The following is a 15,144-nucleotide window of genomic DNA, read 5'->3' as shown; positions in this document are numbered from 1 at the left end:
TTTGAGAAATGAAGCCTTTGTTAGAGAAATTTACTGTTAACACCCTCCCCCCCTTTCTGCTTTCCTTCTAATCTTGGCTGCATTGGTTTTGTTCGTGCAAAAGCTTTTTAATTGAATGTAATCAAAATTATCCATTTTAATCCCGTAATGCTTTCTATCTCTTGTTTGGTCACAAATTCTTCCTTTATCCATAGATATTTATTTTTGAACTCTTAGAAAATTTATTTCTGAGCTCTTCATATTTGCACTTTTTTGTTAAAGCCTTTTAAATTATCTTTAGTTATTTTCTCACAAATTCTTACCTTAGTAACCTTCCGCTAAGTATGTGATGATGATAAATTATGCGTGTATTCATATCTAACACTGGCTGATTTTTGCTTTGCAGGTGATTCCTTCAAAAAGAATTAAAGAACTGCAAACATGTAAGTTTCTTTTCTCACAGCCACCATCTGTCAAGCTAGGTGCTGAAAGTAAAAATGAATAAAATGTTTAAAATGTGGGTGTGACATTTTAGAAAGAATATTGACAAACTGCAACCAAAAAGGTGAAGGGTCTAGAAACCATGATATAGTATAGAAGGCAAGTTGAAGGAATTGGAGATGTTTAGTAGTTGAAAAGAGGACTTAGGCAGTGCATGGTACTGCTTTCACATACTTGAAGTGTGTTATTCATATGGAAAAGAGGGTGGATTTATTCTATGTTGCTCTGAAGAACAGAACTGGGGACCAATGGCTATTGAACAATTAGAGTTGCTCCAAGATGAAATGAACTATTTTGTGAGGTACTGAGTTTCTCATCCCTGGAAGGGATGAGCTGTAAGTAGGGAGAGAGGAAGGAGAATTGATCAGAATACAACTTAACAGTTGATTTTTCCCAGCCCAGGTGATGTCACCACAGAAAATAACAGTAAACAGTGAGGTGGCAGATTTTAAAGGAAAGGTCTACACTTTGTTACCTGTAAATGAAGTGTAAAGAAGTAATGAAATAGAGATTTGAAGAAGAGCCCTGTGAAGAAAGACTGATGCTTCTTTACCCCTTACAAAGTGTGAAAACATTCTTTAGTCCAGCTTGATAGGATTATGAAATTATATGGTGGTTAGCTATTGACTGGCCAGTGGGTCAGCCACAATCCCGGTGACCCTTCAAAAAGCAAGATACACACTCTAGAGCAGGGCTTCTTAAACTTTTTCCGCTGTCTCTTTTTGCATTTTGGTAGCAGGTGTTGGCTTTGTGCAGCCTGAGGGCATGCACAATGCAAAGTGCCCATGCTTTGTGTTTAGGACCAAGGCTATAGTTAAGTTGCCTGATTCAACATGGGCAAGCCCTGCCAGAAACCCCTCGTATTCATTATGCATTTGATTTTTAATTAACTTTTGGTCTTTGCACATTCAGAAACCTTTTACTGTTGCCAAATATGAGGTCATGACCCACAGTTTAAGAATAGATGAGGAGTCTAGAGCAGGAATCCAGAGAGCCAAATCTGGCTTGTTGACTGTTTTTTTGTAGGGCCCCAGCTAAAAATGATCTTTACATTTTAAAATACAATAAAATTTTATTTAAAAATGTAAAAATAATTCTGAGCTCATGGAGTTCTGACCCACATAGTACCTTGAAAATGGGGGTAGTCACCCTCCTTAGGGTGTGAGTTGGAAGAGGTACCCAAAAGGGGTGTTGTATAAGTGGTGTTGATACGCTAGGTCTGTATACTAAAGACGTCAAAAAAAGGGAAAAGGACCTATTTGTACAAAAATATTCAGAGCAGTTATTTTTTGTGCTGGTTAAGAATTGGAAATAAGATGCCCATCAATTGGAGAATATAGCTAAACAACGTGTGGTATGTGATTGTAATGTAATATTATCGTGCTGTAAGAAATGACAAGCAGGATGATTTCAGAAAAATCTGGAAAGACTTACATGAGCTCATGCTGAGTGAAGGGAACAGAACCAGGAGAACATTGTACACAGTAGCAGCTGTATTGTTTGCTGAAGAATTGTGAATGACTTAGCTATTCTCAACAATACAATGATACAAGAAAATCCAATGGGCTAATGATGAAGTATATTATCCACCTCTAGAGCACGGACCGATACTGTTTGAATACAGATTGAAGTGGGTTATTTTTTACTTTCTTTCCTTCTTTTTCTTTTATTCAAGTCTTCTTGTACAAAATGACTAATATGGAAATGTTTTACGTGATTACATGTGTATAACCTATATTTCATTGCTTACTATCTCAGGGAGGGGGATGGGGAGAGAGGGAGGGAGGGATAGAATGCGGAACTCAAAATGTTTTTTAAAAATTATATAAAAAATAAATAAAATAAGCCCATACAAACAAACAAAAAAGTGGTGTTGACTAGGGGAGTTTTTTAAACAGTTTAATAAGGTTACTTCTTTACCTAGAGAGTGTAGAGATGACCACTGGTGCCTTTTGTAAAACTAGGGGATATGTTCCAGCTCGTTTCCAAAGACCGAGGCTACTTTCAATATAATTGGCTAGCTAGAACTCTAGGAAAGGTAGGCTCTTGGAGAGGCCGTCTCCTTCCTGGGGTTTGTAAAAGTGAGGCCACAACCTGCTTAGCCCTTTTTGTGGGAAAGGGGGAGCTCCTTTTCCTGGTCAAAGGACAGATGAAAGTACCTGACAGACTAGACCTGTATTCTGGGTAAAGGCTTATCCACCAGGAATGAGTTGGGGTTTTTTTGAGGCCAAAGTGCCTAAAAGTTCCATGCTTACTCACAGTTTCCTGAGCCCAGGGAGACTGGAGACCTGAGAGTAGACTTTGATAGCTGAAGAGATGGCAGTAGCTGGGGCAATGATAGAGTTCTTGCAGAAACACTTATGTGCTTGCATGTGTGACCTTAGAGGGACTTCATGGACTTCTGACTTCCAGTCTACTGTTTGTTGGGGAGGGGGAGGAATGGGAGAGATTTTTATTTTCTAGGCAGCATTATCCAAGAATTTAAACTTCCAGCTAGAGAAGGGAGACTTCCTTGGCAGTATCGGCCTTGGGGATTGCCCCAGGAGTTAACTCCAAGTTAACAAGTAAAAGGATCAGGTCTTTTAAGAGAGAGAAGGGTGTTTCCTGAATAGTGGCTTGAATTGAGAAAGATCACTTCACCTACTTGGCCCCTGAACATAAAAGAACAGTAAGGCATAAAACTATTACTTGGGAGTCAAGAATCTGGGACCTTGCCACCCCCAACTGTTACCGTGGGTTTTTTGAGCTGTCTATTCCTATGAGGGTTCTGCCCTTGCAGACTTGAAGTATGTTTGCCTCCCAGGTGGTAAAATCAGAGGGGGCATTATGAGTCAAGATTGTGGAAGACCTTGTGTGTGTTGTGGGAATTTCACTGGAATGGTGTTTGTAATGACATTTCTTTCTAAAGAGAACAATGTGAGTACTTTATTTGTTCTCTGTACCTGTTTGTGGATTCCCGTGAGTCCTTTGTATCATCTGCATTTTGTATGGGGTAAAAATAAAGGTCATCCTTTATGTACGTACATTTGTTACTTTGAGTGCTTGTATGAGAACTGTGGACTTTGTAACCCAGTTGGAGGAATTTAGAGTTGGAGTATGTTTGAAAATTGTTTGAAACCTTGTAGGCCCCAGTCTGAGTTGTCCCTGATATTGTGGAACAACATAACAGCATAACACTAAAAAAGCAGCAGCAAGAGGCCTTCTCTCCAGAAGTACACAGAGCCCGAGCCCTAACATCAAGTGTGAAGTCAGGAAGTAGGCAGGAAGAATGAGCAAACAAAAAAAGAATCCTACCATTAAAAGCTATTATGGTTACAGAGATGCTTGATACAAACCGAGAAGAGAATGACTCCAAGACATAAGCCAAGGCTCAAATTAAAACACAGCTTGGTCACAAATTCAACTAGAATTCCTGGAGAGATGAATCAAGAGTTAAAAAGGTTAAAAATGTTTTTGTGAATGAAATGAGAATGCTAGAGGAAAAAATTGGAAAAGAAATGAGAGCTATGGAAAAAAAGATATGACAAGAGAATTAACAGTTTGGACCAAGAGGTACAAAACCTTGTTCAAGCAACAAATGCCGTGAAAATTAGAATTGAACAAATAAAAGTCATGACTCCATGAAACAAAAAGAAATATTAAAACAAAGTCAAAAGACTAGAAAAAAGAAGAAAATATAAGGTCTCATAGCAAAAATCACTAACTGGGAAATAGATCAAGAAGAAAAAAAAATTAAGTCATCAGACTACCTGAACTCTAGGACCAAAACATGAGCCTAGACATCATATGTCAAGAAAACATATGTCAAGCTAATATCCATAGCTTCCAGGTAAAAGAAAAAAGTACCGCAGGCAGCCAGAAAGAATTGAAAGTACTGAGGAGCCATGGTCAGGATCACATATGATTTAGCTGCTACCACTATAAAGGCAGAGAATTTGGAATGCCATATTCCATAAGGCATAGAATATAAATAAGCTCATAGACAAAAATAGCTTACCGAGTAAAACTGAATATAATACTATTTATTTTTTATAATATAATATAATTATATAATACTATTTACTATTATAATACTGTAAAATACTAACAGAAAAAATAGATCTTTAATTAGAGTTCTTCCAAGCATTCAGAAAAGCTGAGTAGAAACTTTGAGATTCAAACAGAAGTTAGGAAAACCATCACAAGGTAAACACCACTGAATGGTGATAAAGGATTAAACAAGGATAAACTGCTCACATTCAAACATGGAGAGATGATGCACATGTCCCGTTTGAACTCTGTCATCATCAGAGTCATAATTAAACAGAAAGTCTGGAAGTACTCTGTTATATCTTCATGACCCTAAGAGAAGAATGGAAAGAGAGAGGAAGAGGAATATACTGGGAGTGGGGGAAGGGAAAAGAGGATTAGGAAAAATTATCTCACATAATCAGGGTGTGCAAGTAGAAGTCTATCATAGGAGGAGAGGGTAGAGGGAATGTCTGACACTTGAACTTCACTCTCTGAGGTTTTATCTGACCTGATCAAAGGAGGGAAGAATACGTACATACACATGCATATACGCTATTCAGTTGTGTCTGACTCTTTGTGACCCTCTTTGGGGTTTTCTTGGCAAAGATACTGGAGCGATTTGCATTTCCTTCTGCAGTGGAATAAGGCAAACAGGTTAAATGACTTGCCCAGGGTCACACAGATAGAAAGTGTCAGAGGTCAGATTTGAATTCAAGTCTTCCTGACTCCAGGCCCAGTGCTCTATCTACTGAGTCACCTACTGGCCTCCTATGCATATTTACAGTTGAGTACAAAGATGTAAATATAAGGGGAGAAGTGGGAATTAGAGAGAAGGTAGATTAAGGGAGAAATTAATCCTAAGGAAAGCAAACTCAAAAGATTTTTGAGGTAGCAAACAATGAGAATCTGAGGGGATGTCCGCGAAGTGGGGAGTGGCTGAACAAGTTACCATATATAAATATGATGGAATATTATTGTGCTCTAAGAAACGATGAAAGGGGTAGTTTCAGAAAACCTTGGGATGACTCATATGAACTGATACAGAGTGAAGTTAACAGAATCAGAATAATTTGTATAAAGACGATAATATGGTAAAGACAATTTTCAGAGAACTAGGAACTCTGATCAGTGTAATAACTAACCATGATTCTAGAGAACTAACAATAAAATATGCTACCCATTTCATAATTGAAAGATGAAAGACTAAGAGTAAAGATTGAGATATATTTTTAGTGGGGTTTATAGCCAATGTGGAAATTAGTTTTGCTTTACCATATATATTTATAATGGTTTTTTTAAAAATTCTTTCTCAGTTGGGGGGGGTTAGGGTGGGAGGGAGATAAAGTAGATTTTTGCTTATTGAAAAAATATAATTTAAAAAGAAAGCTATTACAATATGCTGGGTGAGAGGTGATTAGGGTGTTTGTAGTTTAAATGGAGAGAATGGTCCAGAATAGCATCTGTATGAACTTTTGCATAAAATTTAAAACTGGAAAGGATAGCTAATGTGTTGAATAACAACAGATTCCAGATAATCTCCACATACTATAACTATGGACAGAATCCAAAGTGAGGAAATTTATTAAAGAAAAAGAAATCCTGTGCTTGAGTTTTAAAAAATCAACCATACAAAGGTTAGGGTGAAAGATAATAAAACTAAAAATCGTATCCATGTGAAAAAGATCCAAGGTCTACAAGCTCCATCTGAGTCAGCTTTGTGAGCTGACAAGAAAGTGAATGGAGTTTAATGTTGACTGTCCAAAGTAGAAGTATCATAGTCTAGTGAAAAGAACACTTGAGTCTGAGCTTGAACCCAGGTCAGATTCTGTTTGCTAACTGGGCAAATTGCTTAGCTTATTTGAGCCACGGTTTTTTTTCTTGCCTATAAAATGAGGGTGATACTTGTACTGACTACCCCTAAAAATTGTTGTGTGATAGCCTTTGTAAGTGGTGATTCACTATGTGGAATTTCACACTGTGCTTTATAACAAGTCAGTGTTATCATTATGGAAGTTGAAAATGCCACTATACTGAGCCCTGGTCAGACTATGTTTAGAGTTTGGTGTACAGTTCTGGGCACCTCATTTAAGAAGATTTTGATCATCTTGAGTACATCTACAGGAGAGGGAGAGCACTTTGGCTAAGGGTTTCTTATACGGGTCAGGTCAAAGGATTGGGATGTTTACAATGAAGAAAAGATTTTAGGGGGAATGTGATAGTTGCCTTCAAACATTTGAAGAGCTTTGGCTAGGTTTGGGAATTATCACCAAAACCATAAAATCTTCAGCATCGAAAGGGACTTAATGGGGCAGCTAGGTTGAGCAGTGGATAGAGCACTGGCCTTGGAGTCTGGAGGACCTGAGTTCAAATGCAGCCCCAGACTCTTGACACTAACTGTCTGACCCTGGGCAAGTCACTTAATCTCATTGCCTTGCAATGAATAATATAAATAAAAACTGAAAGGGACCTCAAAGGGCATCTATTACAGCCTCTCCCTGAATTCTCCTCAATATCACCAGTAAATTATTTAGCAGCCCAGTCCTGTGTGGGCTCCCCCACACTGACTGCTTCTGTGATGATGGTGGCCAGTCATTCATTACTTATTTGTCCAGTGCTACCATACTGCCTGAGAAACTGAATCATACACTTACTTGATTTGGTTTGGAGGGCCATAGAGGTATATATCTAGAGCACTTCCTCTGAGGTCAGAGGATCTGGGTTCATAATCTTACCTCTAAGGCGTATTACTTTGGACAAGTAACTTTCTCTGTGCCTCAGTTTCCTCATTTATAAAATGGGGGAGGGGCCCTGGACTAGATGGTCTCTGAGGTCTCTTTCAGCTATAATCCTATATAAAATACAGATTGTGTATATGTAGATAATATGTATATATATATATATGTGTATATCTGTGTAAACACAGATGTGTTTATATGTATGGGAGGGGCCCGATTCAGTAAATCAACTCATGCTTCTCCATTTAAAGTTAAGATGGTAAGCCTGTGTGTCTTAGTTGAGTCATCCATCCATCACATTAGAACTATGAGAAGGTCTTGATCAATTCAGAGGTCTTTAATGAGCCATTGGATGAACGAGAAATCAAGTTGCACGTGGAATGTTTGGATTTGTAAGAATATTTGGTAACATACTGTGGGGCCTGTAGAAAACCAAGGAGGATATTCCAACTAACCCCCAGAAAGGAATTAAGTGGTAGGGGTGGGTGGGGTAGAGTAGATAGCAAGGTTTCAGCCTTGGTCTTGGTCTTTTTCTCCTCCCTCATCCCCTTGACTGGAGGAGAACCTTGAAAATTTCATAGGGACAGGGTTTATATTTTTTGTTGGCCATCCAAGCAACAACCCCTTGAATTTTGAAGGTCCAGGCTTTTTCTCACATAACCTCCTTAATCAGATGATGATAGTATTTGCATTGGAAGCCAAGGGCATATTGGACGCAGATTCAGAGCCTAACAGAAGAGCTGCACCATAGCAAAGAGGAGCTTGTTGGGTATCCCATGAAGGAAAGATGGATTTCCAAGAACATGGAGTTATAGATTGTTCCTTTGCTACATGTATCTTCAAATTTCAGCCCACTTTACCCTGGACTCTCTATATACTGGTGGGAGAGTATGTATGTCATAGCTTTTTTGGTGGGATGTTTAATACTAACTATTCTTACCATACCATCTCAGTTAATATTCCTTTCTGAAAACTAACTGGCAAATTGATGTGAACTGACAGTCATTTTAGACAGCACAATGATGGAGAATCATGAGGTACATAGCATTAGAAAATCACCCTCCAGCTCCTCAGACCTAACCCTAGAACCCTGAGGGGAGATAGTAGCTGACCTCTGGGCCAGGCTGACCTGGTCGGTCAGTGAGAGTAGGGGCTGAGAAAGTCTCCCCAGAGCAATATATGTGCGCTCTCTCTCTCCCTCTCCTTCTCTTTCCCTTTTTCACCTTCTCTCTCCCCTTCCTTTTCTTTCTCCCTTATTTTCTCCTCTCTCCCCCTCTGTTTTTCTCTATCCCCCTTTCTTTTTTCTTTTCTCTTTTCATTCTTTCTTTTTCTCTTTCTGTCTTTCTCTGCCTCTCCTATTTCTGTCTCTCTCTAACACAGAAGTATAGAAGTACATATCAACTTTGTAGCATCATCACAAGATTAATTTGTCATGAAGTTGTAGCTTTGTGTGTGTGCATAGGGAAGGTGCCACATGGTAGTGTCTTACTTAAATTTTATACCAGAACATGGAAAGGGTGCTGAATTAAGAGTCCCAGGACCTGAGTTTGAGTCTGTCCTCTGTTACTTAGTACCTGTGTAATCTCTCTGGGCCTTTGGGTACCCTATCCTGTAAAAGGAAGAGGTTAGAGTGGATGTCTTCTGAGGGCCCTTCCAACTCTAGCTCTCTGATCCAGTGAACAAAATAGTGATGGCATTTGAAGCAGAACCCTTAGCTTCTCTTGAGGTTTCTAACTTACTATATGATCAAGTTTTATACAAAGAAAATCATAGGGGGAAGAATATTGTTCCAGAATTGATGCCTTTGTTATGGTTATGGCAGGTCTGTGAGCAGCGGTGAACACCGACCCTTTACTAAGTACCTCAAGAAGAATGGGAAGTCAGAGCAGCATAAAGCCTTGGGTGAGTAGGGTCTAATGGGGCTCATAAAAATGAAGAAATCACCTGGATGTTACTATAAGTGGTTGCTAGCTATTATAATAAACAACCCTTCTTGTTCTGTGTGTGTATAGCTCTTTATGGAAATATGGGAAGAATGTATTTTGGTATATCTGTTTTGTATAATTATATATGTATTGTAATATATTCATGTACCATAAGGGGAAATAAGAGAGGTATTTAGTGTAGCATCTTACATAGGGAGGTTACTCTCATGTATCATGTTTAATGGGGGTGGCTGTCATGACTAACTCAAATTCTCCTTGCACAGGTTTTGGCTGGCTTTTGCCTCAAGGGGTTATCACTAGTGGTAGGTCCATGGGTCAATTTATGTTCATTTTACCAATTTTGCTTATAAACACTTCTATTGCAGAAACCTGTGCTTATTTAGGGATATTATGTCATCTTTTTAAAAATAAAATTTTATTGATATCTTGTTATTCTATCACCTAAATTTCTCCCAGTACTTCTCTCTCTCCCCTGTTCCTGAGAGCCATCCCATATAATAAAGAAAAAAAATTCTGAGGGAGAAAGGCAGGGCAATTGGGGTTAAGTGACTTGCCCAAGGTCACACAGCTAATAAGTGTGTCAGGTGTCTGAAGTCGGATTTGAATTCAGGTCCTCCTGACCCCGGGGCTGGTGCTCTACTCACTGCGCCACCTAGCTGCCCACAAGAAAAAAATTTTAAAGAAAAAGAAGAGAAAAAAGTCAGCAAAATCAGTCAATACATTAAAAAATATATATGCAGTCTTCCACACTTATGGTTAGAGGTACTACCTCAGTGTGCTTCCTTTGCATTTGTGAATTATCAACAGCATCACTGCCTGTTCCTTCTTTCTTGAGTCTTGCTGAAGTGATCACTTTATAAAAATCAAAACTTTTTCTCAAATCTCTGATAAGCATGCCAGCATTTAATCACGCAGATAAGAATTAGTGCCCCCTAGATTTTTCTTTATGTTTGTGTGTGTATATGTATACATGCACATATACATATATACCCACATATATATAGCTAGATAGATATAAGATATACATCTGTATATCTAGTTATACATACACATAGACACTCACTATCCCCAAAGCAATTAAAGCTTAAAATGGATATATATGTACACATATATGTATATATAGATTTTGTGTGTGTGTGTGTGTGTGTATGTATACACACGCATCAGAGAGTGAAACAATAGAAAGGACAGTAAGCAGTGGTAAGGGGAGGAAGTGTTCATTTGGATAGCAGGCAAATAGCACCTTATGCGGCTACCTGCGGGGGCAGAATCAGCTTCTCCCTCATCTCAGCCTTCTTTCAAAAGGGAAAGGAAATCATCCACCAGCTTAATTAATGGACATTCAAGCATTGGACCAATTAAGTGAAGGGAGGTGCAGCTCCCTCTGGCTACTTGGCATTCTCACCAATGTATGCTCATCAGTTCTAGAAGGGGGAAGATAACCCTTGTTCCTTAGACTTGAACAGAGATTCTCAGAAAAGGGGAGGGGCCCTGGCACCCAGAGGTTGGGGCATCCTGCTTGGGCGTTTGGCTTTTTCACCATCTGGTAGATAACAGGAACAGGAAGAACGCTCACTCTTCCTAATTTCTAGCCTTTTCCCCCCAGAATGAAGGAGCTTCTCCAAAAATGGAGTTCAATGTTATCATCAAGTGAAACTTTGATATAGTGGCTGTTTGGAGTTCTCATCTTTAATTGTAAAAGGGCTGCTTTCATGTGTGTATATGTGTGTGTGTATATATATACATATGTATACATATTTATATAAAATAAATATCAGTCAGATATTACAATATAATATAGTTTGTTGCCTGGTAGCCTCAGTGAATATCCCTCCATTTTTCATCTTTCTACAAAGAATATTTTATAGTTGTATTTGTATAGCCTAAGTATGTCTTGGTATGTTAACTTGAATATTTTATACATTTGGTAGAGATTTTGAATGGAATCTCTCTTATGTCTCCCTGGTTTTAGTTAGTTACATAGAAATGCAGATGACTTTTGTGAATTTATTTCATATTTTTTTACTTCACTAAAACTGTGAATCATCTCAATTAGTGTCTTCTCTGATTTTCTAGTGTTTTCTAAGTATACCGTAATATCATCTGCAAATAGAAATAAATCTGTCTTCTCTTTGTTGATGTTTCTACTTTTGATTTTGTTCTTATGGCTATAGGTAGCATTTCCAGAATTGATAAATAATAGTGGACAGAAGAAGACTCTTTGATTTGCCTGTCTGTACGCTCACTCCTGGCCTTAAAATGCTTTGGATCACGATAAAGAAGGGTATTTCCGTGCCTGTACATTTTAGGGTTTTTAACATAAATGAGTGTTGCATTTTGTCACACTTTTCTGAATCTGTTAAAATAATCATGTGGTTTTTGTTTGTTGATGTGATTAATTACGCCAGTTTTCCTAATTTTAAACCATCCTTGCATCTTTTGTATGATAACAACTTGAATTCACAGTTTTTTTGGATATGGTGCTAGTCTTGCAGAGATTCTGTTTAACACATTTCTGTGTCAGTATTTGTTAGTGAAATTGTTTCTTTCTCTGTTTTGCCTCTTACTGGTTTAGGTATCACAAATATATTTTATAAAAGAGTTTGGTAAAGTGCTTTCTCTATTCTGGAGGACGATTTTTGTAGCATAGCTATTATTTGTTCTTTAAGTGTTTGATTGAATTCATTTGTAAATTCAGCTGGCCCAGAAACTCTTCTTCAATCTTTCTTCCAACCCACCTTTGGCAGTTCATTTATGACCTGCTTGATTTTCTTTTTCTGAGATTGATTTGCTTATTGACTTTTCAAAAAGCAGCTCTTGGTTTTGTTTATCAGTTCTGTTAGGGACAGTGACTGAATCTGTGATTTCATTAATATAGGGAATTCTGTGTTGAAGGAACTATCTCTATGAATGCAGATCAGAATCTTTTCTACAACTTATAGACTTAGAGAATTAAGTCACCTTCCTAGGGTCCCATGGCCACTATGTATCAGACACAAGATCTGAACCCTTCTTCCTGACTTAAAGGTCAGCTTTTTATCTCCTGTGCTATGCTGTTGCCTAGCGATTCTTCATTATTTTTAATTTTAAAGTTTTTCTGTTTCTCCTGTCTTTGAGATTTCCTCTTTTGTACTTTGTTTTAGAGTACTGATTTGCTTTCTAGTTTTTTAATGATCAATTTGTCGATCTCATTTTTTTATTTCAGTTAATTTTTTTTGAGAGAGAAAAATTTTCCTTTGAGGTCTGCTTGATCTAGGTCTTTCAAGTTTTGGCCATAGTCTCGTTGTTGTCTTTAATATAATTATGTTTTTAGATTTGTTCTTTGACCCACTAAGCCACCCGTGTAGGTATGTAGCTTTTGCTCATATAATCTTTATCAATTTAATTTTTTATTGCATTACAGTCTGCAAAAGATATTTGTTTTCTTTTTTACATTTATTTATGATTCTGTTATGCCCTAGGGTAGATCCTTTTTTTTTTTTGTAAAGGTTCTGTGGGAGAGCGAGAAATATATGTTCTTCCATTTAAAACTTTCTATATATCGCTTACATCTATTTTTTCCCATAACAATCTGTTGAGTTCTGTTTTTAAAAGAATATTCATCAGTTTATACCAAATTTTCCTTCTTGTTTAATATCTTTCTCGGAATTGGATAAATCCAATAGAAACATAAAGCTGCTTGCTGTTTTTGTGTTACTATCAATGTCTTTTTTGCAGTTCTACTGCTTTCTCTTTTAAGAACATAGTATGGTATTTGATGTGTGTATATATTTTAAAATGCTATTTTTGCCTGTGGTACATTATGTAGTTTCCTTATTTGTTTCTCCATATGATCAATTTTTGTTTTCTTATCCAAAATAATCACAATTCTTGCTTTTCTAGAGTTGCCGAAAGCATAATAGATTTTGTTTCCTTATTTCATTCTGTATTTGTCTATGTGGTTTAAGTCTGTTTTTGTATTTGCAAAGTTGTGTTTTTGTATTAATAAATACAGATTTTTTTAAATTGCAAAATTGTTGGTAATTTTAAACAAGTTATTCCTCTATTTTTTGTTGGAGAATTTAACCCATTCACTTTTAGGGTTATAATTAAATTTGTGACTTTGTTAAATCTTTTTATCTACACTGTTTTCCTCTTTTGTTAAGTTTACGTTTAGGCTCTGCAGTTTGTGGTCCTTATACAGATCCAATCCCATCTTCCTGGCTTCCATTCCTTCCTATTACCCAGTCTTTCTCAAGTTCACTGAGTTTACTTATGTTGATTTGTCACTGCCTCTCATATTTTACCCTTATCCTACCCAGTTCAGATGAATGGCATACCCAATGCTATCTTTCTTTATCCTCACTACGCCCCAAAATTCATCCTCTAAATTTCAGTGACATTAATTTGTAACGTCTCTTTCCAAGGAAATATTCTCATTCCATCACCTTTGTTTCTCCTTTCTTTTTTTTTTTTAAGATGCTCTAGAATCTGTCCTCAGAAATGTTAATCCTCAATGAAGCACCAGGATAAAGTTGGAAGCTCTCTATGACTCTATGGGTTGGGGGAGCAACCCTGTTCTTTTTTTTCCCCCATTGTCACTTTTGATGTGATGACATCTTTCCCTTTAATATGCCCTCTTCAATCCACTTTGAGCTATTCTTCCCCAGGAAGTGGGAGTTAGTAAGTGCTAACTAAGAACATGACCTTTGCTTAGAGAAACTGTTTGCGTAAAGTATAGCACCCCTCCCCAAAAAGTTCATTACCAACTCCTACTATTTTTGCTCCTCTTGCCTGCCTCTGTGTGTTTGCTTCATGATGTTAGCTGATCATTCCCTTTTTGTTGGCAGGAACCATCATCTCCTCTCCTCTTTGTGATCTGTCCTTCCAGGTTCTCTCTTTACTTTCCCAGTGCCCCAAAGGCAAGAATAGAAATGGAAAGCTTCTTGGCCACCTCTCCTAAGTCTTGATTGTCTTTTTAAGCCCACCCCATCTTCTTCTACATTCTCCTTTTTATCATCATGTAGTGTGTAGAGTGCTAAATTTGGAGGCAGGTAGATCTAAATTTGAATCCTGACTTAAATATTTAATTAGCAGGGTGACCCTGGCCAAGTCACTCAACCATTTAGCTTCAGTTTCTTCACTTGTAAAAGAAAATAGTTGGACCCAGTGACCTTTGAGGTTTCTTTCACTTCTAAATCTGTGATCCAGTGATTTACTAATGAGGTTTTTTTTTTTTGATCCTGAAATATAAATTCATTTTTCCCTCTTGTTTTCATGATTTTATGTTTTGCTCCCTAGATTCTTTATCCCATTGATAATCTCTTTGCCTTGCAATATCTGTCTGCCAGTGTGTATGTTTTTTTAAAACATAAAAGAGCAAATAAGACTTTTCTACCTCACATTATGGCTTTGTCTAGCCCTAGCCACATGAAAAATCATTTCATTTCTTAGTTTTTCATTGCTACCTTAAAGTGTTCACCTGTAAACTAATAGAGGAAATTTAAAACCCCCTTTACCTGTTGGTTGTTTTGAAGGAATGGCTTGAATAATTTCCTTTTGGTGATTGTCCAGTTGTTTACTTTGATGCTAAGGTTTAACTTTGCAAAATGTATTATTTTTTTCATGCCAACCAGTCTTCTTTGCTTTTTGGAATATTATATTCAGATTTTTCCTTTGGTGTCTTATGTACACTGAGTAATGAAGTCTATATCACTGATTGTCATTGAAACGTGAAAGGTTTTTTTCCTTGCTGTCTGCAAAATTTGTTATTATTTTGAAGTTTGGCTCTGATTTTCCTTGGAATTTCTTTGTCTTGGTGTTGTATAGATTCTTTAGATCTGTCTTTTGATGTCTATTTCCACTCTTTCTGGGCAGTGATTTTCTAAAATATTGTGCTCAGATTTTTGTAATCATACTTTTTCTGGGACACCTGTAGTTGTCAGATTATCTTTTCATATCCTCTCTTCAAGTTCCATCCTCTTTTTAAAAAA

At 37.3% G+C, this 15,144-nt stretch overlaps 1 protein-coding gene across 1 annotated transcript in view; it reads left to right on the top strand.

Moving 5' to 3' along the window:
• Positions 1-8,258: 8,258 nt before the first annotated feature.
• TDRD10 (tudor domain containing 10) overlaps positions 8,259-15,144 on the top strand; it is a 32,290-nt gene continuing 25,404 nt past the window's right edge. The window contains exons 1-2 of the mRNA XM_036755585.1: positions 8,259-8,263; positions 9,049-9,128. Of these exons, the coding sequence (XP_036611480.1) occupies positions 8,259-8,263; positions 9,049-9,128 (85 nt within the window). The remainder of the gene's footprint in view (positions 8,264-9,048; positions 9,129-15,144) is intronic.

This window comes from Trichosurus vulpecula, chromosome 4 (genome assembly GCF_011100635.1).
Source record: "Trichosurus vulpecula isolate mTriVul1 chromosome 4, mTriVul1.pri, whole genome shotgun sequence".
NCBI classification, from domain to species: domain Eukaryota; kingdom Metazoa; phylum Chordata; class Mammalia; order Diprotodontia; family Phalangeridae; genus Trichosurus; species Trichosurus vulpecula.
Note: the sequence above shows the minus strand (reverse complement) of the source record. Positions and strands in the feature narration are given on the sequence as shown.